Source organism: Camelina sativa, chromosome 5 (assembly GCF_000633955.1).
Source record: "Camelina sativa cultivar DH55 chromosome 5, Cs, whole genome shotgun sequence".
NCBI classification, from domain to species: domain Eukaryota; kingdom Viridiplantae; phylum Streptophyta; class Magnoliopsida; order Brassicales; family Brassicaceae; genus Camelina; species Camelina sativa.
The window spans coordinates 654,001-677,966 of NC_025689.1; the positions used below are offsets into that span (position 1 = coordinate 654,001).

The following is a 23,966-nucleotide window of genomic DNA, read 5'->3' on the forward strand; positions in this document are numbered from 1 at the left end:
TTTGAGAGAGAAAAAAATATACATTGGATGGTTTTTTTTTTTCAACAATATACATTATACATATTTGAACCCAAGTGATAATATCTCGATGCTTGTTCTTGTCATATTTGATGATTTTAAGTTCTTGTAAAAGATGTGTAACAAAATCACTATAGTGAGGCTCACGTTTTAATTTGAAAACTAAATAGCAAAACAAATTAAACTAGGGGCCAAAAAAATATTGAAACTAATAATTGTGGAAAAAGAACAAAAGAATAATAATCATTCATAATTGACAGTGAACTTAATATTTCTCTGTGGAGGGTTGTATTTTAATTTTCAAACTAACTAATGAAAACAAATGGAAAAGCTAATTATGATAAGAGCTGAATTTTTAAAAATAATTAAAGAAAACCCAAAAAAAAAAAAAAAGGTGCACAAAGCGACACATGCGTTTTCCTCATGCATCTTGTTTTTTATACAACAATAAATATATATAGTATATATATACTCATTCTCCGCTAGCTCTCTCATCTCCAACTTTCATCAGTTCGGTAGTTACAATTAAATAAACCTCACAGCTCTGTTCTTGAGTTAATCTTGAACTCTCTTTGATGATGTCCAAATCTATGAGCATATCAGTGAACGGACAATCTCAAGTGCCACCTGGGTTTAGGTTTCACCCGACCGAGGAAGAGCTGTTGCAGTATTATCTCCGGAAGAAAGTTAATAGCATCGAGATCGATCTGGATGTCATTCGCGACGTTGATCTCAACAAGCTCGAGCCTTGGGATATTCAAGGTTTATAAAAAAAAAATATTATGGGTTAATTTTCTACTTGTTTCGATCATACTCTCCTAATCCAATTTTCCGAAATTAATATTTTTTTCCTTATATATAAATGGCTGTCTTGTCTATACCACTTTTGATACATGACGTTCCCATGTATCCTTTTACGAGAATATGACTAGAGTACAGAGAATCTACACTTAGTTGTTGCTGTTGTTTGTTTACATTAGGAGTTAGTTACTGCAAAGACCAATATAGGTTTAGTAATAGTTATACAATTTATGTTTTAAAGTCTTTACTGTATATTTTTGTCGCTATGCAGAGATGTGTAAAATAGGAACAACGCCACAAAACGACTGGTATTTCTTTAGCCACAAGGACAAAAAGTATCCGACGGGAACCAGAACTAACCGAGCCACTGCGGCCGGATTTTGGAAAGCAACGGGCCGCGACAAGATCATATATAGCAATGGCCGTAGGATTGGGATGAGAAAGACCCTAGTTTTCTACAAAGGCCGAGCTCCTCACGGCCAAAAGTCTGACTGGATCATGCATGAATATAGACTCGACGATAACATTATTTCCCATGAGGATGTCACCGTTCATGAGGTATGTATCGATTTCAGAAACGTTTAATTACGAGTTCAATCGAAGTATGTGGGCTCTCTTTTGAACATGGTGAGACTGTTATGTCTCATTTTACATCACAATCTCGATTTTGTTTTGATTATGATTCATTGACCATAATAATAAGTTATTATTTTATTAACACGTACAAGTAGCTAGACCAAAGAAAGTATTACATAATATATGAAAAAAAAAACTGATCACATGTTCGTACATAAATTTACGAAAATCGTTTGTTCTTTTGCAACTTAAATTGAAAAAAAATAAAGAATATATAAAAATAAAAAATTCACATATTTATTTTCGATCTCCATTGTATATTATTATATATATATATATATATAATACGACATACAACTGAAATATAAAATTTTACGCTTTTTTTTTTTGGATTAACCAGACTGTGTGTCCAAACACATAATGAATTTTGCTGATATATGTTATTTTATTTTTGAATATTTAAGGTGGTGAGTATTATAGGGGAAGCATCACAAGACGAAGGATGGGTGGTGTGTCGTATTTTCAAGAAGAAGAATCTTCACAAAACCCTAAACAGTCCCGTCGGAGGAGCTTCCCTGAGCGGTGGCGGAGACACGACGAGGACGATGTCGTCTCAGATCTTCAACGAGGACACTCTGGAGCAGTTTCTCGAACTTATGGGGCGATCTTGTAAAGAAGAGCTAAATCTTGACCCTTTCATGAAACTCCCAAACCTTGAAAGCCCTAGCAGTCAAACAATCAACAACAGCTGCCACGTGAGCACTCCCGACACTAATCATAATATCCACGTCAGCAACGTGGTGGACACTAGCTTCGTTACTAGCTGGGCGGCTTTGGACCGCCTCGTGGCCTCGCAGCTTAACGGACCCACATCTTACTCAATGGCACCCGTCGATCAAGATCATCCGTACCCTAGTCTAAACCGGTCCGCTTCGTACCACGCCGGTTTACCTCAGGAATATACACCGGAGATGGAGCTATGGAATACGACGACGTCGTCTCTATCGTCATCTCCTGGCCCATTTTGTCACGTGTCGAACGGTAGTGGATAAAGGAAACGGAGGGAAAGAGAGAGGGAGAGACACACACACGCAGAGAGAAGACATTTCACATTTGTGTAAAAAGATATAATCATACCATATAGTTGTTGAAACATTAAAAAAGAAAGTCAGATTTGTGATAATTACAGTGGTTATGAGATATTGTAAAATAGATTAATATTATATAAAAAGAAAAAGAGGAGGAATAAAGATCACAAAAGGAGATATTTCGTTATTGATGGGGTTAGCATTTTATCTCATCAATCAAAATGTCTTCCATTTAATTTCACATTTTTCCTTCTAGAAAGAGAAATAAACAATAGACTAAAGATATTACGAGAAAAGATTAACCCAAAATCGTGAAAACTGAAAAATATGATTACAGGGAAAAAATTAATGTAGGAACTATATAATTGTTGAAAAGTAATATTTTGCGATATCAAAATGTGACAGTTTGTCATTGCTCAAAGTGCTATTATAGATTCTTTGGCTTAATCTTATGTGATATTTGTGTTTTTTTTTTTTTGTCCGTGCGAACTCTTTAACTCTGAGAAAATCTACCTCTATCTAAATGCCTAGGTAATTGTTTTTCGTAACCTTAGGCTTCATGTTATAACACATATCAATATATGATTCAGATGACAAAATATATACTATACAATTTAGCAAGACTTCGAACTATAAAATATAAGCCAGATGTCGTACAAAATTCTTTTTGGATTATAAAAAGCCATATATAATATACATTTTATTATCATATAGACACATATATAGTATGTCTGTATGTGTGTCTGTGTTTTTAGTAGGCACAGATAATGGACTATCTTATCTCAAGTACTATCAGTCGATTGTATGATTTTGAGATTAACAGATTATGATTGAGTGTCATTAATAGCAGTGGACATAATAGTAGATGCTTTCTTGTTCTTATTCAATGAGGAAAAAATGTCGTATAGTACAATTATTTATATATAAAAATAAAATATAAATCAATCATAATCTATTAATCTCAAACATAGTATCGAGTGATATAGTACTTAAGATAAGATAACCTAATAGAACTTTCTTGGCTATAATAATTTACCGCTTAAAACAAAATTTCTCGCTTAAACATGTTTATCGAAAGTATTTTAAATTTTAAGAAAATTCGAAATGACGATTTACTAAAATTAGAGAAATATTTTTATTTAACAGAAAACACATTGTTTATTTGTACTTTTGTAGTGACGTAGCGAGAAGTGAGAAACGAATCAAACTAAATCAATGCTTTGTTTATTTTCTCGCATACTCTCCAATCTCCATGGTCAAATATCCCGTCTTCTCAAGTTCTACCGATCACCCGAAACAAACACATCATAAAGATTACTAAGTTTTTGAACGAACAGTAGTCACTTAAAAGTTAATTAAATTTAATAATTCGAAAATTTTAAATATATTAAATTTAAACCTCATATAATTAAGTTTTTTTTTAAATAAAAATTAGTGTAAAAATGCAACTTATTTATCTGTAATAAGAACTTCTTCTTCTACACGTCAGATTACAACTTAACCCGACATTCGGATATAAACAATATGGGGATTGTCCCCCTTAGCTTAATTAGTGAAAGTTCCCTTTATCCTCGTATAATGTTGAGGTATGGCCGCATCGGTCAAGAGATCAATTATCCCAAGTATGCCTTCCCGCAAAATTGACAATTCATCCTTAACGCCATAATTAATTCACATAAACATGTCATTGATTAAAGTTCGAAGGGTTACTAACTATAGTAAAAGACATATTATAAGGACGTAAGAATTTCAACTACGTACGACTCAAAAAGCCATATATAATATTCCACGTTATCACTTTTGTGTTGGGTGGGAACCTTCACATTTTTCCTAAGTTATAGTTACATAATAATAATTTGATCTCATGGAATCGAAAAATACCATGCACGTGTCCAAGGTATGAAGGTACTCACATTAATTATGTCTATACGACTATATACATATAGACGTACGTCCGTTAAATTGGTTGTTAAAAAGAAATGTGGTGTCGAGTGTCGACTCTGTAAATAACTAAAACTATCGAAAGTAAGTGATTTACATAATGCATGTATATGTATATGCAAACACATTAGCATACAAATTATGATTATAACACACCATCTTTTTCCGATCGTGACAACACAAAAAGCTAAAATCGCTTCACAAAGGAGATGAAAGTCCGACGAGAATGGGTTTACCGACAAAAATTAACCTAAAGTCCTTCATCGTTTCCCCTCTCTTTATCTCACATGAATGAGTTTCGAGGATGATTCTCTCAAGGCATATTAAGATATTTTTTGTCGATGCTCTTTAGTTCACTGTCTTTTGATGTCTATATCGCTCACCCATTTCCTCTCTTTACCTTTACTAAATTTCTCACCATTAATCATACATATATCTTATCTTTAACAAACCCACAAGGATTATGGAGAGAAAAAAAAAACTTAAATCATAATTAGAAAGAGATAGCCAACTCAATCAGCCTCTAGTAATCCTTGGAGTGAGTTGCTTTCGCAATCAAACCATAAATTTTAATTACCATCGGAGGATTATAAAACAAATCAAAATAATTAATTTTTTAACCATGAAGCTGCATGTCATAGAAATTTTTTAAATGGTTAATGTGAAAATGCACCGAATGAAATTTATTTCCGACATAGATCAACGTAAAGATGATAACTTGGACTAACAATTTTCAACAACGAGTATAGACTATATATATATATATATATATATATATATATATAAAAGAAATATAAAAATATGGTCAAGAAGATATATGTAAGTTTCTTTATGAAAAAAAATAAACTAAAAAAATCAAGGAGATGATTGAGGGTAGGTGCGATGGGATAGTGCAAGCTCGTGCCAACGAGGTCTAACATCCATGTCGAAAAAAATGTAAATATATATATAAAACGAGGTGCTGGTTTTCAACGAACCAGCACAGTCTAATATTCGTGATTCAAATGTGAAAAGTAGATAAATTAATCAATAAAAGGTGATTGGAATCTTTGATTTATTTTTTCTCTTTTTTGAATTTAATTTCCCATCATTTTGATGTGATTAATTAGAATTGGGTCAGAGTTTATTACGCTTTGAGCTTCTGCTTTATGGGAACAGATTCGATTTTTAGTTAGCAAGAACCATATATATATATATATATATTTATATATATGTTTTCATATTTGTGATGTAGTACTCTATATATATGATTAAGTTCTAATCAATGTTAATACATACAGTATATAATGCTTTTGTAGGTACATATATCATATATGGTTTTCAAACTGCAAAATCAATTGCATTGGTTTTGAAACTAGTATTAAGACCATTGGTAATATAATGTTTCTGTTAATATTAAATGTTTTAAAAATAAAAGAATAACGTGATTAAGATCACTAAACTTACTTTTCAGAACACTTATTTTGGCTAATAATGTGTTTACTTTTCTTTCTTCTAAAAATCTAAGAGTGTGTTTCCTTTGACCCCATTTTGTTCATATATACTTTAATTAAGTTTATCACAAAGAGGGATGCATTAAAGCATCTCCTCCTACTCCACTCTATTCGTTTTCTTCCTTAAACTATATTATAGAGTAAAATCGTCTCTAGTGTGATTCTATGACTCACTGTAAAATAAAGTAAAAAATAGAATTATTCTATATTTAGTGTTATCTTATTATTATTCTATTTTTTACACTTTTTTCTTTTAGAATATTATTATATAAAGTTTGATGTCAAAGTTTTCCATTAACAAGTAAAATATAAAATGATACATTGGAAAGAAGAAGCTCTCTTCTAGTATCGTAGAGTTAAAAAAATACATTGGAAATGAAGTAATTGTATTTTTTTCAAAAAATTTAGTAATTCCGGGAGAAAAGGATGTATATATATATATATTAATTCCCATTTTTATCAAATTATATTAAAGTAACTATGTAATATGAAAATCGATTTTTGGCTGGGTTTTGGACTAGTTAAAATTTATTCCCTTTGCAATGTAATGGGTTATAGCTACCCCCAAAAAAGTACTGGGCCTGGGCTGGATTCGTCTTAACTGTACTAGCTGGATTTTCGGGTCTGCTATTAGATAATTACTGGGCCTGGTCTGGATTCGTCTTAACTGTACTAGCTATATTTTCGGGTCTGCTATTAGATAAAATCCCACACGGGGAGGCAAAAAAAAAAAAACACAAAAAAAAAAACAAAACCCACACGTTTCTAGTGCCTTTCTTGAATCTGGACTTATGTATTAGTTTCAAATCTCAACTGTATTTAAAACCCGAAAATCCAGCTAGTAGTATAAATTTGGTGAAGTAAAGAAGAAAAAGTTAATGCAGCTATTCACATTAGATCCTAAGTATAAAGCAATAGTGCATATGAAAGATGGAACGGGAAAAAAGACAGGTGGAAGTTGACCAACAAAGTTTGGCATAACACTGCGAGTTTGTTGTTCAAAACGTCAAACATAAAACAAAGATGTTAAGCTCTAGATACCTTGTTCAATATTTCATGGTTATACATAAAACCACACCCATATACATTTTATCCTCTATTAATTTGTTTTGGGAGACAATGTTGTTTAACGGTTATCATGATTTTATACGATAATTAAGGTTGGACCAGCCCTATAGATCCCAACTTCATTATGCTTGCTGGTAAGCTAGAGCAAGTGCGGCTCCTGCAACGCCTCCTGCACAGGTGCATGCAGAAACAAGAAGTGTAATTTTGAGGAGGCCACTTGCACGGGAGAGTCTCCACGAGAGCAGTTTACAGGACTTGTCAGCTTTTTCGTAAAGTGAACAATTGGCTCCTCCTTCAGTGATGGCTTTTTCATTCTACAAACATCGCATCGCAGGAAAATACAACTGAGCGGAGGGTGAAACTGGTTATATATAGCTTAGAAGAGTAAAGGGATGAGGTACCTTAAGCCTGAAGCTTTTTATAGCTTGATTGACAGTGAGAGTACCACCTGGTGATAATAATAAATTAGGGGAATGATCCTTCCATTCGTCTACAAGCTTTCTAAGAAGAGAGACGCTAGCTTCTAAATGATCATTATAGAGAATATCCCAGTGCTTAAAGCAATCAACGTTTTCTGTCACAGACCGGAGAGCGATTGCTGCAGCTTCCTTGGCTAGACCAGGATTTCCTGCAACAACAGTAACAGTACATTAGAACTCCATTTGGACAAGAGAGAGAGGGAAGCAGATTCAAGGGTTGCGTTTGTTACTAGAACCTTCTCCAACTAATTTTAAGGAAAAAGTGAATATCTCTTCCATTGCGTTTCCTCCTGTTGCACTACTCTCTGGTGCAAGGGCGACTTCTTTCAACAAGTGATAAACTGCCTCAAACCTCTCTGTTACCTGCATATACAGAGACCATGCTTGTGATCAGAATCTACAAACGCATCAAAAAAAAATTCCTTCGATAAATAAATACCAATACTACCAGTGCTTACCTCTAGTCTAGCGGATGAATCAGGGAATGTAAGACGAAGCAAGATCTCAAATGAAGAAGGTGGAATCACCCGCTTTCCGTCTCTATCAGCTCGATTTACAAGTATGGTCTGAGCCTCTGGATTTGACAACATGCTGATTAAAAATTGCATAAACAAACAAGATGAGGATGGTTGTTACATAATAATATGAATAAATATAGAGGAGAGGAGATGACGAGAAGAATAAGTAAGTTGGACTCACATATCAAGAAATTGGAGGATGAGATCCATAGACTGAGGGCTGCAGCACTTGTTATTATCGACTAGTAGTGGTAACAAGTTATGCACCCATGAATACAAGCCAGCAGATAAATCACCTAGGGAGGCCTGTCACCGTTCAAAAGGCTTTAGCAAAACACAAGTCTCTGACACACTAGTTCAGACACACATTAAGGGGAAAAAGAAAACAACATATGAAAGTAGCTAGTAACCTGAGCCATCATCCAAACAATAAGGGGAAGCTTGTCGTGGCCTTGATACACGGGTCTGCGCCTCAGACTAGGCAAAATAGAAGTCAAAGCATCGGGCTTAGTACGCAATACCACGGCTAATCCAATAAAGTGTGCGACCTAATCGTAGTAAAACATGTTAGAGCACAAATACAATGGAGTTACAGAGAGAGAGAGAGAGAAGAAAAAGGTTACCGAACAACAACACACCATTCAATCAAATCAATCAAATTACCATAGTATGGGCGGGATCTTCTGGTTGTACATATTCTTGGTTGGCCCAATCAGTGATAATGTTATCAGAAGACCACAGTATAAAGCTACTGAGTTTGTAACGTGGAATCATGTTGATTAAATCGGCTGATATTTCCAAGAGAGATGTAGCAAGATGAGATAATGGAACCTGTGTGTATTCAAGAAATTAATTATGAGAACCTTTGGATGAGCCGTGGATAGCTTAGCTCTCAGGTCACAATAGCTCACTCACTCACATGGATGAGCGTGGATAAAGGAGACTCGTTGAAGGTCTTGAGCCATGGAAACGGTACTTGCGAAAGTTTCTTCCCATAGAAAGCGTTTAATTTCATTATCAGCTTCTCCGGAATATTCCAATACTTGTCCTGTGTTAACGAACAACATCATCAAAAATTTGAATTTGAATTCCTTGTTATCGAATTATACAAACGGATCTAGGCATCGCATTCACTTACCAGTGCTTCTTCGATGACAACCCTAAGTTCTGAAGGATCAAGCTTTGCCGCAGCTTCGGACAAAGACACTATCGGCGGCTTTTCCGCCTTCGGATTCTCACATCTCTCCGCATCGGAACCGTTCGCTGCATCTTCTAAACCAAATTGGATCAGACCCGTTAGGTTTTTCTTACGTCTCTCGCGTCTCTTTTTTTTTTTTTCTTCCTTCATTACTCAATGTTGATAAATTGGATCAGACTCGTTGTAGGGTCTTGAGCCGTGTCTCGTGTGTATATATATAAACTAAACAAGGCCCACAGACAAGTTTATAAGCCCACAATGTCGAGGCTTTTTGTATTAGTTTACGTATTTGTTTATTACATTCTTTTAATTTTTGTTTTTAACGATAATATTAAAATTATAAAAAAAAGATAATTTTAAGAAAATAAAATTTTTTAAACATTCCATGTATATTTTATTTTCATAAAATTCGAAATTATAAATTTTTTTAGCTTACTCTTACTTTTAAGTTGTTATTTTTACCCAAAAAAATATACTTTTAAAAAATAATATAAAAAAGTTTAAAGAAAATATACAGTTAATTATAAATTCTAAAAATATGAGACAGATCATCTCATCTTTTTCACCAATCAAAAAATAATTAATTCATAAACACCGCCATTTTTAAACTATATTTTTTAAAAAAAATTGAATGATTTTATCAAAATAATGAATAATCATAAAAGTAAATTACATACCACAAATAATTTAAACTTCTTCATCTATTTAACTTTTAAAAACGCAAAACTTATTCTCCGGTTAAAAAAATCTGATAATTATTCAAGTATATTAAAAATTAATTATCACAATATAATCTTAAAAATAAATAACATTTTGCAAATAATTTTAAATATATTCAACAATTAACATTGGCTCATATGAGCTGATCTATTTTTGTTGTCAAAAAAAAAATTTGTTGAACAACAAAAACTTCATCTCCTATTTTTTAAATACCATTTTTTATACAATTTTCTTATTGCATTTTTATACTTAGTATTAGTTTAAATTAAATTGATTGATCTAAAAAATATTGCTTTATCTATTTAATGGCATACTGATGTAGATATTAAAAATAAAAGATGTGAATTTGAATTTAAAAACATAAAAAGATATCAAAACTTTCTCCACCATGTTGAAATTCTTTTTAATATTTAAAAATGAAACGTACAAAAAATAAACGCAAATTTGAATAAATTAAATAATAAAAATTAAATAATAAGCTTTACTTACAAATTTTGTTTTACGAATCTTAAATCTCAAATAATAATATTATTTATAATATTTTATTTAAATCGTTTTATTACACAATATTACCTAATTTAATATTTAATGTTCAATCGTCACAAGCCCAATTAATTATTGACTGGAAGACGAATCTTGTTAGTGCATGTCTGAGATAGATAGATAAGACATAGTGTCAAAGATTTGACTTTTTCTTTTGTGGTAAATTATTCTCTCACACGCGGCTCTCTAGACATTATTATTATTATGGTAATAATTAACTCACGTCAACGAATAGGTGCGATTGGATAGTGCAAGCTTATGCCAACTAGGTCTAACATCCATGTCGAAAACAAAAACATGTATATATTTTTTTTTCGACGAACCAGCACAGTCTAATATTCGTGGTTCAAATGTGAAAAGTAGAGAAATTAATCAATAAAAGGTGATTGGAATCTTCGGTTTAATTTTTCTCCATTTTCAAATTAATTTCCCATCATTTTGATGTGATTAGAATTGGGTCAGAAGCTATTACACTTTGAGCTTCCGCTTTATGGGAGCAGATCCAATTTTTAGTTAACAAGAACCCATGTGAGTTTGAATAACGTTACAAAACATAACCTTAAATTTCTACAGTTATGAGTTTCGACACATCAAGGGTTTGACTGATATAAACATATCTTATTATATAAACATTAGTTTTCAAAGTTAGTAATTTATATAATCACGACATGTGTCAGTATATCGATAATATTTTGACATATGTAAAAAAGATTACAATTAATATTTTTGAAAGTATATAAAACAAAAGTAAATGGTTGACAAAAAAAACAAAAGTAATCTATTATATCACTAATTCTAATTGGAAAGTTAGCTATTAAATTATTAATTTTAATAGGAAAATATGTGCAATTAATAAGGAAAATATTTGCAATTTAATTGAAATTATTATTTATTATAATCATATAATAAAAAGAAATTTATACAGAAAAGTGATTAAAGTATGAAAATGTTTAATGTGTTAAAATTAGTGATTAACATAACATAAGAAAAATAAGATAATCAAAATAAGAAATTAATGTAATTTTCTTAAGTTTTTTAATCATTGAATTGATAGCTTATTCAATATTATGTTATTATATAAATCTTGGTTTTCATAGTTAGTAACTCATGTGATCGCGATATATGTCGATTAAAGTTTTTGTTATGTGTTATACAAAAACTTTTTTAACATATTTGTAAATTATAAGAAATTAAAAATTTAAACAATTTAATAAATATGAAAAGATAGTTCATATGTATAGAAAAATAATACTAATTCTAATTTTAAATTACTAATTCTATAAAAAAAAAGAATTAAGAAAATTATACAATCAATTACTATAATACCATAATTAAATAAATTATAATGTCAATTATTAATCCTAAAAGAAAAAAGATTTTAGGCACTCACCTTTATATAAACAAATTATCTTCTCGTAATAACGTTTTTGAATTTTTGATTAATTTATGATAATCTTGGACAAATAGTAAAACTATTACTTATGAGATTACAAAATATAAAAAATATATATTTAAGATATTTTTACTTTTTAAACTTGAGATAAAATTAGTTTTCAATTTTTTTTTTGTAAATTACGTTTTATTAATTATTTTATAAAATATTAAGTAAGGTATAAATTTGATATAACCATCTTCACTGGACTTGGGCTGGATTCATCTTCTATTACAAATTTTATACTAGCTAGATTTTTGGGGTCTACTATTATTTAAATCACACACGTTTCTATACGTTCCCCTACATTTGACTCTCATTGGATTTTGTTTAGATTCTGTGACAGATGTGCGTAACCATCCTAGATCTGGACTTATGTAACCCAGCTATAAATTTGGTGAAGTAGTGAAGAAAAAATTAATTAATGAAATTGAACCAAAACTTTTTGTTACCGTGTAATTTGGTGAAGTTGATAACCACGTCACTTAACTAAGTAGATGACTACCGTGTCACGGAACCAAAAAACTTTAGGCCCAAAATTTATAATTAAAAGATGTCATTTAATGAAGGGAATTATCTATGGTAATCATCGGTTATATTTTCTACTAATGATGAGTGGTAAAATATTTTTAGATGATTTAGTATTTGGCTATAACAGAATGATAATTAACTGAGAACTTTTTTTTTACGAATATAAATTTAAATAGTGTTTTAAAATCAATACTAGTAAGAGCTTTTTATGTTTTCTATTAATTTGGTTTTAATAGTAAGAGTGTACATATTAATATCCATTTCTGATGATTGATTTAGACCGATTATTTTTCCTTAAGTAAATTAAGTCCAATTACAAAATAAGTAAGTTGACTTTGTCTGAGCGCTTTTGTCCTCAAAGCGCTCGGACAAGTATTAAACGATGAGTAAGTTGACTTTTGTGACTGAAAATGTAGACAGTGATAGTCAATATGTGCGTATGGGTGGCCATTCTTTTTTTTTTTTTTTTTCCTTAAATTTTCCTTCTGGCTCACAAAATTAGGCAGACTGAGTTCTCTGGAAAATCAACTGATAATATCTTAACACACACAACCATCCAATATTTAATATACCATCATGATTTCTTTGTGTAAATTCTACAGCACAGGTGTGTTACAATTATTCTAAGTTACTGTACGATGTCTGAAAAGTGAAAACAGCTGCTTTTTTCCGAAGGAAAAGAAAATGTGATATCAGCTTCTTAGTTTAGTTAAAAACAAACTGAAACAAACTACATGCAAATTTTTAACAAAACCAATGCCATTCGTCACCAAGTGAATAATTATGTGTGTTCTCATTGTTATCTATAGTGATTTTGAAATTTACATAGCAATTATAATTTATGGACTTTATAAGTGTATGTTTTGATTGAGGTCTCCCGTACTTATAACGCAAAGTATAGTAATATAGAGCTTAATTTTTGTTTTTGTTGGATATATCACAAAAAAGAAAGTGGCTCAATACGTATTTATTTTTCTGAACATTATTTCTTTGCATGAAGTAAGAATATAAAAAATGGTGNAAATTTAAATTAATTTTATTAATTTAAATGTAAAAGCGTTTACAAGATCTTTATAAGTTTTTTTTTTTTTTTTTTTTTTTTTTATCAAAACAAAATCTCGAGTCAATATGATATATCCATTATAACCACATGATATATTTAAATGAAGACGAAGAGATGCCAACTGATGAATCGATGAAATGAAATAATGATAGAAGACGATCAAAACATGATCATTAGCCTTATAATACAAGCATCTCAAATCTCAGTTCTTTTCTTATCAACCGGATATGATTAATTAAATATCACACTATACTGGTCTTTTACGCCACACAACCTATATATATATATATATATATATATATAAACGTATGTATATCTATCTACAAATAGAAGACACCAAATACAAAATACAATCGTAAAGAGACCCCAATAATGGCATTCACTTCTTCTCCTTGGCATGGTTCCCAAAACGCAGCGTTTTGGCGCACGCTTTTCATATTACACTGTATCTCTACACTAGTCTTCACTACGATCTCAACACCACCCGAAGATCCTGTCAAATGTGTGTCGGGAAACACGAATTGTACCGTCACCAACTCGTACGGAGTCTTCCCAGACCGTTCCACGTGTCGAGCCGCCAATGTGACATACCCAACATCTGAAGCCGAGCTTGTCTCTGTAGTTGCTGCAGCTACTCAAGCCGGACAGAAAATGCGTGTAACCACTCGATATTCCCATAGCATCACTAAGCTCGTGTGTACCGATGGAACTGACGGTTTGTTCATAAGCACAAAGTTTCTAAACGATACCGTGAGAGTCGATGCAGATGCCATGACTTTGACGGTTGAGAGCGGCGTGACACTTAGGCAACTCATTGCTAAAGCGGCTAAGGTTGGATTAGCGCTGCCTTATGCACCGTATTGGTGGGGACTGACCGTGGGTGGTATGATGGGGACTGGTGCTCACGGAAGCTCATTGTGGGGTAATGGTAGTGCGGTCCATGATTATGTGACCGAGATCAGGATGGTTAGTCCTGGTTCGGCCAATGATGGGTTTGCAAAGGTTAGAGTTTTAAGTGAGATTACAACTCCTAACGAGTTTAACGCGGCTAAGGTTTCTCTTGGCGTTCTTGGCGTTATCTCTCAGGTTAGGAAATTTTAAATTTAATTATCTTTTGTTGCTTAGTAAGAAATAATAATAACATAGCTCTAACACGTGTGTTTTTCACAATTGCTCGAAAAAGGTGACTTTTAAATTGCAACCAATGTTCAAGAGATCTTTAAGATATGTTATGAGAAACGATTCAGATTTCGGAGATCAAGCCATAACATTTGGGAAGAAACATGAGTTTTCAGATTTCATATGGTTACCAAGCCAAGGCAAAGTGGTTTACCGAATGGACGACCGGGTAGCGGTCAACACGTCGGGCAATGGTTTGTTCGATTTTTTACCGTTCCGTTCGCAACTCTCTGCGGCATTAGCCATCATTAGATCTTCAGGTTCGTACTTATTTATAAAGCTTTGTTTTTTTTTTTTTTATTATTGTCAGTATATGATAAAAATCTATAGAAAATATCATTCAATAATTCCCTCTCTATTTATTAATTATTTATTCGGAACGTTTTTTTATTTTATTTTTTTCTTTTGTTGTCTTGTATTTTATATTTTCAGAGGAGACACAAGAGAGGTTCAGAGATGGGAATGGGAAGTGTGCGGGAGCCACATTAATTTCGTCTACACTGTTTGCTACAGCATTCGGTCTGACCAATAATGGTATAATTATATAAACATTTGTTCATTTATTATACTTGCACATTTTCATTGATTTCACATATTATTTACTCACTCATACCTTTGTGTTTCAAACATTCATCGGCTTTAGGCATTATATTTACCGGTTATCCGGTTATTGGAAGTCAAAACCGTATGATGTCGTCAGGATCATGCCTAGACAGTCTTCAAGATGGATTGATCACAGCGTGTCCATGGGACTCACGTATAAAAAGCGAATTCTTTCACCAAACAACGTTCAGTGTGCCGCTCACGCAAGTCAAAAGTTTCATCAATGACATCAAATCTCTTGTCAAGATTAATTCTAAATCTCTATGCGGACTTGAGCTCTACTATGGTATTCTTATGCGTTATGTCACATCATCTCCAGCTTTTCTTGGGAAAGAAACCGAAGCTTTAGATTTTGACCTAACTTATTACCGAGCCAAAAACCCGTTAACTCCGCGACTTTATGAAGATTTCATCGAAGAAATTGAGCAAATTGCGTTGTTCAAGTATAATGCATTGCCACATTGGGGTAAAAACAGAAACTTAGCATTTGATGGGGTGATAAGAAAGTATAAGAACGCACCCGCGTTCTTGAAAGTAAAAGAAGCCTACGATCCAACTGGTTTATTCTCGAGTGAATGGACAGATCAGATCCTAGGAATCAAAGGAAACGCGACGATAGTAAAAGATGGATGTGCATTGGAAGGATTGTGTATATGTTCGAAGGATGCTCATTGTGCTCCAGCCAAAGGATATTTGTGTCGACCAGGAAAAGTCTACAAAGAAGCTAGGGTCTGTACACGTCTTGATGATGACATAAGTGTGATTCAACCATTACGTTACTAACCTTATTGCTTCTTATATATATCAGATATTGCTAGTAGTAAAAAATAAATATATATATATATATACACCTATCCTCTTCAATGTGTGGTTGATACTTATCCTGGCGAGTGAATTCAGTTATACGTTTCCACTATCCTCGCAGATGAGAAATGGCACGCGACCTGCCTTGAGCGAGATCAGACTCGCAGGAGCAACAAAAGAAGACTAACATTAGTGTTTTACTGTTTTTTTAATTTCTCTTTTACTTTTATAATATGTCAAAGAAAAGAAAATGTCAAAGTCAACGTACAGTCAAGGTGGCGTAATCTTAAACCTTTTTTTTATCTTCCACTGAGGATATGTTTAGCATATACTTTGCCAAATATGCATGTTCATTCATGAAAAAAAAAAACAACTTGTGAGATATTTATTAAAAAAAAAAAAAACAACAACAACAACTTCCAAATTTGAACCGAATATGAAATGATATTCGTGAAACTCAAGACGTGTGTACCTAAATAGAAGACTAATTTTTTGATATTTGATATTACAAACATATTTCTATATATTACTTTAGAATAAAATATGACACTTTACTTTTAACATTACCTTGTGTATTTTTTAAGATTTCATTTTATAACACAACGCAGTAATATAATATCTCCTATAGGATTGATCAAAACTTTGGGAGAAAAGTTTGAACTATGACTACTCATTTAGATTACTCCGATGGGTACTTTGATTACATCATTACTTTGTGCGTGAAGGCAACGGCTTGTGAAAGGGGTACGTACCTTAGCAATCTTATCTTTTTTCAAATAAAATTGATTTTGGTCACTCTATATAGGACAAACCCCCAACTATTGTTTTATTTTATATTATTTAAAACTCAACTAATGGGTGTATTATATAGTTTGATATATTCAAGACATTACAGACTTCAGACTTGAGTTATTTTAATGCTACGAAATTTGTATGATAATTAATTACTAATTGAATTTGTCATGTGTATATTTATAATATATAAACTATTAGCACATTAAAATATTTAAGCCATCGTTCTTTTCTTTTAGAAAAAAATTCATAAGACGACGTGGTGAACAATTTGACTAAAATCATTTAAAAGTAAAGAGAAACAACAAACGATGCCAGCGCCAATGGGATTGCGATTGACTATGATCGATAAGAATTCCGCCAAGTTATAAGCCAATGTAATATAATTGAAATTAACACGACAGTCCATAAAAATGAATCGAATGTGATTAGTCGTTAAACACAACGATATCTCAACCTTATCTAATTTAATTAAACAAAATATTCTATTTAGATCGTACTTAACCGGCCTTTTAGGCCACTCAATCTCTATATAATACCAAACTTATATACAAAGTCGACATTCACAACAAATATTCAACAAAACTCAATCAAAATTCAAAACCCATGGCATTTACTTCTCCTCCTTCGTATAGTTCCCAAAACGCGACATATTGGCGTACTCTTATCGGGTTATATTATATATTTACACTTGTGCACACGGCAGTCTCAACACCACCCGAAGATCCTGTCAAATGTGTGTCGGGAAACACGAATTGTACCGTCACCAACTCATACGGAGCCTTCCCTGACCGGTCCACATGTCTAGCCGCCAACGTGGCATACCCAAAAACCGAAGCCGAGCTTGTCTCTGTCGTGGCTGCAGCCACTCAAGCAGGACGGAAAATGCGTGTAACCACTCGATATTCCCATAGCATTACTAAGCTTGTGTGTACCGACGGGACCGACGGATTGTTCATAAGCACAAAGTTTCTAGACCACACGGTAAAAGCAGATGCAACGGCCATGACCTTGACGGTTGAGAGTGGCGTGACGCTTAGGCAGTTAATCGCTGAAGCGGCTAAAATTGGATTAGCGTTGCCGTATGCACCGTATTGGTGGGGGCTGACCGTGGGTGGTATGATGGGAACGGGTGCTCATGGAAGCTCATTGTGGGGCAAAGGAAGTGCGGTCCATGATTATGTGACCGAGATCAGGATGGTTAGTCCAGGTTCAGTCAACGATGGGTTTGCAAAGATTAGAGTTTTAACCGAGACTACGACTCCTAACGAGTTCAACGCGGCTAAGGTCTCTCTTGGCGTCCTTGGAGTTATCTCTCAGGTTAATTTTTTTTTCTTTTTCTATTTTTTTTCTAAAAAAAAAGACAATATCATAGTTCTAAGCCATTTTGTTTACAATGTTTTACATGTATACCTTTTTTTTTTAAAGGTGACTTTTAAATTGCAACCGATGTTCAAGAGATCGCTAACATATACTATGAGAAATGATTCGGATTTTGAAGATCAAGCCGTGACTTTTGGAAAGAAACACGAGTTTGCGGATTTCATATGGTTACCAAGCCAAGGCAAAGTGGTGTATCGAAGAGATGACCGAGTAGCGGTCAACACGTCGGGCAACGGTTTGTTTGATTTCTTGCCTTTCCGTTCGCAACTATCTGCGGCAATAGCCATCATAAGATCAGCAGGTACTTCTTGCCTATCCTTATTTCTAATTAAGGGTTTGTTGCATTTAATTTTTAAAATGAACGTAAGGGTACAATCTTGTTCGTTTGACAACAAAGAAAATTAAAAGGGTAAAATCGAAGAACATTATCTGATCCATACTCCCATTTTGTTCGCATTTTTTTACTGATTAATACGTTTCATTTTCATTTAAGTCGTTTAACATTTTTGAACCATTGCACAAAAAAAAAAAAGTTAACCAAATACGCATCAGTGGCTTTATTAGAGGTAGTTGTTCCATTACTGGAGAAAACTAAGTAAAAGTTATACTTAAATTAGTACTTGTTTTAAATTATAACTCTTCATCTAACTCCTTTACCTACACCGTTTTGGTTGAGTGGATGAACCGACTTCTAATTATGGATTATGCTTCCATGTTTTAATTGTTTTGCCATAGGACCATTTATATAGGTAGGTATATAGTCATAAATCTAAACCATTTTCATTAAGTATTTACATTTATATATATATATATATATATATAAAATTAACTCTTGGATCCAACTCGGCAACTACCAATATCTAAATACGAAATTATCAAGAAAACAAAATGTTGTTATCAAGTGACGATTCCAATAATTTTCCTATAAATAAGAATTCTCTATATAGAAATTTCTACACGTAACTTTAATTTCTTGTATAATAATAATCAAGAGGAGACGCAAGAGACGTTCAGAGATGCGAATGGGAAGTGTGTGGGAGCCACACTAATTTCATCTACACTGTTTGCTACCTCATACGGTTTGACCAACAATGGTAATTATTTCTTTTCATTTTACTTATACGTTTTCACCTAGGATATATATATATATATATATATATATATATATATATATATATATATATATGCTTACCCTTAGCTTTATGTTTCAATATTCACCGGGTTTAGGCATTATATTCACTGGTTATCCGGTCGTCGGAAGCCAAAACCGTATGATGTCGTCGGGATCGTGTCTAGACAGCCGTCAAGATGGGTTGATCACGGCGTGTGCGTGGGACTCACGTATAAAAGGCGAATTTTTTCATCAAACAACTTTCAGTGTCCCTCTCACCCACGTTAAAAGTTTTATCAACGACATCAAATCACTTGTAAAAATCGAATCAAAAGCTCTGTGTGGCCTTGAGCTTCACTATGGTATTCTTATGCGTTACGTCAAATCATCTCCCGCTTATCTAGGAAAAAAAATCGAAGCCCTCGACTTTGACATAACATACTATCGAGCTAAGGACCCGTTAACACCGCGACTATATGAAGATTTTATAGAAGAAATCGAGCAAGTTGCATTGTTCAAATATAACGCATTGCCACACTGGGGAAAGAATAGAAACTTGGCGTTTGATGGAGTAATTAAAAAGTACAATAACGCTCTTGCATTCTTGAAAGTAAAGGAGAGTTATGATCCGAAAGGTTTATTCTCGAGCGAATGGACGGATCAGATCCTAGGGATCAAAGGAAATGTAACAATAGTAAAAGATGGATGTGCATTGGAGGGTTTGTGTATATGTTCGAAGGATGCTCACTGTGCTCCGGCCAAAGGCTATTTGTGCCGACCGGGAAAAGTTTACAAAGAGGCTAGGGTTTGTACACGGGTCATTGGCACAAGTGTGATTTAAACAGTAAGTTATTATTAATCATCATTGCTTCTTCTATCAGATTGCCATCGTCTTTATTTGTGGGTAGCTAATAATCGTGATAGATTATTTCTATTTTGTTGTTGTAATAATAATAATAGTGTCGGGTTGCAATAAATTTTGGAATTTTCATGAGGTACCGAAGCCTAATAATTTTGCATATTGTGTTGGTTGCTATCGGTGGTTAAATACAAGATTAATGATTTATAGATTCTTGCTATAGTCTTAGTAGTATGTATATCCTTTCAGTCGACGATGCGGAGGAAATTAATTTGTAGAGTTTTTGTTATTTGGAAATAAAAATATGATCCGTACCCTAATCTAAAATTAAAGTAAGACATATTCGAAATGTTTATCAATTTAAAGATGATACAAATAGACCACATCTCTATTATATATTGTTACTAGATTAGATCCGCGTATTAACGAGTATATAAGAAAAATATATAAAAATTTAAGTTATATTTAAAATATTATTTATTATTTTTTTTTAAACCGGATTTAGAGTTCACATACTCCATTTTGCAATACAATTTATTTCTATATTACATGATAATAAAATTAGATTTTAATTATATACACTCATACAAATTAGTAACATTTATAATTTTCATATCAAAAAAATGTGCATTGTATCAAATTTATATCTTATTTATTTTTTTTTAAAACTAAAATTTAATAAAACATAATTCTCAAAGAAAAAACCGAAATCTAATTTTATCTCATATTTGAAAAAGTAACAATATCTTAAATATATTTGTTTCATATTTTGTAATCTCATACGTAATAGTTTTATTACTTGTCCAACTAATTTTGAATAAAATTATTCTAACATTATCATAAATTAATAAAAAAATCAAAAACGTTATTACGAGATTTTTTTTTAATGTAAAAATGAGTATCTACAATCCTTTTTCTTTTAGGATTAATAATTGACATATAATTTATTTAATTATGGTATTCTAGTAATTAATTGTATAATTTTCTTAATTTTTTTCTTATAGAATTAGTATTATATGAACTATCTTTTATATTTATTAAATTGTTTAAAATTTTAATTTCTTATAATTTACAAATATATTAAAACAAAGTTTTTGTATAACACATGATAAAATCTTTAATTGTTAAAATTCACATGTGTCGCGATCACATAAGTTATAAGTTATAACTTTGAAAACCAAAGTTTATATAATAACATAATAATATTGAATACACTATCAAAATCATTCACCAATTGAAAAGCTTAAGAAAATTGCATTAATTTATTATTTTGATTATCTTATTTTTCTTATATTATGTTAATCACTAATTGTAACACTTTTTTCCAGCATCACTAATTTGAACACATGAAACCTTTTTATACTTTAATCAATTTTATGTATAAATTTCTTTTTACTATATGAGTATAATAATTGCAATTAAATTGCAAATATTTTCCTCATTAATTGCACATATTTTTCTATTGAAATTAGTAATTTAATAGATAACTTTTCTATTAGAATTAGTGATATAATAGTTTACTTTTGATTTTATATACCTTTTAAAAATATTAATTGTAATCTTTTTATTTTTAGGATTTTCTTAATTTTCCTAATAATTATTAAATAAAATTTTTTTTCAAGTTAAAATATTATCGATATACTTGACACATGTCGCGACTATATGAATTACTAACTTTGAAAACTAAAGTTTATATAATAAAATAGTTATTATTTAACGGAAAACAAAACTACCCTTTTCAACACCATGTATTCATATAGTTGACGAAGTATTATTCGTACTCTGTCTACCCTTTTTTATTCCCACAATCAAGAATTCAAGATTAAAGAAATGTGGATCATATATATATATACAAAAGTCTTTAATAAGACTTGAAATTCATTCAAAGAGAGAAGTGAGAAATTCAAAGAGAAGTGAGAGCGAGTAAAATCTTCCAACTTAATAGTAACTTCTGAAATAAATACTCACATTCACTTTCACTAATGGGACTGTGTTCGTGAGGATGCTTTCCGTTTCCGTATTGAAAATCTCTCAGCTTAACACTCACACTATTTCCATTGTCGACGATGTAAAAGTTTTCAAGTGTTAAATGTCGATGTAATATACCTTCTTGATGGACATCAGCAACCGCTAATATCACCACTACAAAAAAAGTGTAATATTACATCATTTATTTTCTATTTTTGCATCAATTTTAAATGATGCAAAAATTATTTGCATCACTTTAATGAATGATTTATATTTTGTTGATGCAAATAATTTATATCAATTGAAATAAATATTTGTTTCAATTACTGAATTGATGTTCATTCACATCACTTATAAAAAATGTTGCAAATTTTACATCATTTTTATTAAATTGATATAAAATATTTACATCAATTATCAGAACTAATGTAAAATATTTATATCATTTTAGAAAAGTTGAGGTTAAATTAAATATTATGAAATAATATTTTTTCTGTAGTATAATATTTAATTATTTATCTTTCTATCATATTTTTTTATATATTTATTTGATAAATTGTAATTATTAGTTTATTACTATCCTATATTTTTAGGAATGATCCCACAATTAATTATTGTGCCCACTAAAAAAGTAGGAATAAAGGAATATATATAGAAGCAATTTGAAGTATATTGTTTTGGTGGAGCCGATGTGGGATACATTACAGGTTTGTTTTTCTTTTTTAGGTTTTAATTTTAATTAATTAAAGAATAACATAATATCTTGTTCTATTAAAATGAACAAATAATTACATATAATTCTACTAACAATGTTTAAAATAAAATTAGTATCATTTTTAAGTGATGTTAGTATAAATTAATAGACACATCAGTTATTAAGTGAAGTAAATTTATATATATGTATCAGTATTTTGTAAGTGATGTAATTGATCTGGATTTGTATCAATTATAATGAAATGAAGTAATACAAATCAATAACAATATCGATTATTATAACTGATGTCAAAATATAATTTTTATATCAATTATTAAAAAGTAATTTAAAATAATATCATTTAGTTTTGTGATACTAATAAATGATACCATACGACTGATTTTTTGTAGTGCACACCTTTGATCAGGTCTTCAAGAAATTGGGAAGGCTGGCCAAGTTTATCCCACAACTTTGATTTGTCGTTGAACTAATTCTGAACAAGATATTCAACTTGTGCTGGTAACAACGAACTCTTATTAGATCCACCTGAGTAACAGATGTCGATACATTGTTTAAGGGTGCACTTCCATTCTTCAGTAGAGAAGTACAAGAAGCTCCCATCGCTATTCACTCCAAAATAATGGAGCACATGTTTTTATGTGAGCTAGCATATGTGATTGAGCAACTCCCCATGCAAGACTACATTCTGATCATTTTCCGTAAAAGGTGTGATCCTTACATACGAAGGGCGGTTATCCCTTACTCCTTTGAAAACATTGATAGCGACCTCCTCTTTTGTTGTTATTAAACCGGAAGAGCATATAGCTGACTCTGTGCTATTCCACATAGATTATGTTGAGTAAACCATGATGTCATGTAACTGCAAGACATAACCATAACTGCTGGAAATTTTATCAATTTAAAGATGATAGAAATAGACCACATCTCTATTATATATTGTTTTAGTTATTATTTAACGGAAAACAAAACTACCCTCGCAAAAATGCGCAACACCATGTATCCATATAGTTGACGAAGTATTATTCGTACTCTGTCTACCCTTTTCTATTCCCACAATCAAGAATTCAAGATCAAAGAAATGTG

General features: G+C 31.7%; 4 protein-coding genes across 5 annotated transcripts; 3 read left to right on the top strand and 1 right to left on the bottom strand.

Moving 5' to 3' along the window:
• Positions 500-2,665, top strand: LOC104784631 (NAC domain-containing protein 43). Its single transcript, XM_010509672.2, has 3 exons — positions 500-780; positions 1,091-1,377; positions 1,860-2,665. The coding sequence occupies exons 1-3, from the start codon at positions 594-596 to the stop codon at positions 2,445-2,447; spliced, it is 1,062 nt and encodes a 353-aa protein (XP_010507974.1). The 5' UTR covers positions 500-593; the 3' UTR covers positions 2,448-2,665.
• On the bottom strand, positions 6,876-9,352 carry LOC104784632. Its single transcript, XM_010509673.2, has 9 exons — positions 9,121-9,352; positions 8,902-9,030; positions 8,646-8,813; positions 8,393-8,530; positions 8,164-8,288; positions 7,923-8,055; positions 7,701-7,827; positions 7,387-7,613; positions 6,876-7,299 (listed from the first exon to the last, which is right to left on the bottom strand). The coding sequence occupies exons 1-9, from the start codon at positions 9,328-9,330 to the stop codon at positions 7,108-7,110; spliced, it is 1,449 nt and encodes a 482-aa protein (XP_010507975.1). The 5' UTR covers positions 9,331-9,352; the 3' UTR covers positions 6,876-7,107.
• On the top strand, positions 13,805-16,357 carry LOC104784633 (probable L-gulonolactone oxidase 6). The gene is made up of 4 exons (XM_010509674.2): positions 13,805-14,555; positions 14,653-14,908; positions 15,081-15,182; positions 15,292-16,357. The coding sequence occupies exons 1-4, from the start codon at positions 13,842-13,844 to the stop codon at positions 16,032-16,034; spliced, it is 1,815 nt and encodes a 604-aa protein (XP_010507976.1). The 5' UTR covers positions 13,805-13,841; the 3' UTR covers positions 16,035-16,357.
• Positions 17,385-20,362, top strand: LOC104784635 (L-gulonolactone oxidase 2). Of its 2 annotated transcripts, none has more exons than XM_010509676.2 (4): positions 17,385-18,167; positions 18,276-18,465; positions 19,223-19,324; positions 19,458-20,362. In XM_010509676.2, exons 1-4 carry the CDS (start codon positions 17,454-17,456, stop codon positions 20,180-20,182), a joined length of 1,731 nt encoding a protein of 576 aa, XP_010507978.1. In that variant the 5' UTR covers positions 17,385-17,453; the 3' UTR covers positions 20,183-20,362. The 2 variants fall into 2 exon arrangements, with proteins under 2 accessions (XP_010507978.1, XP_010507977.1); XM_010509675.2 differs by having other exon boundaries at positions 17,454-18,167; positions 18,276-18,531.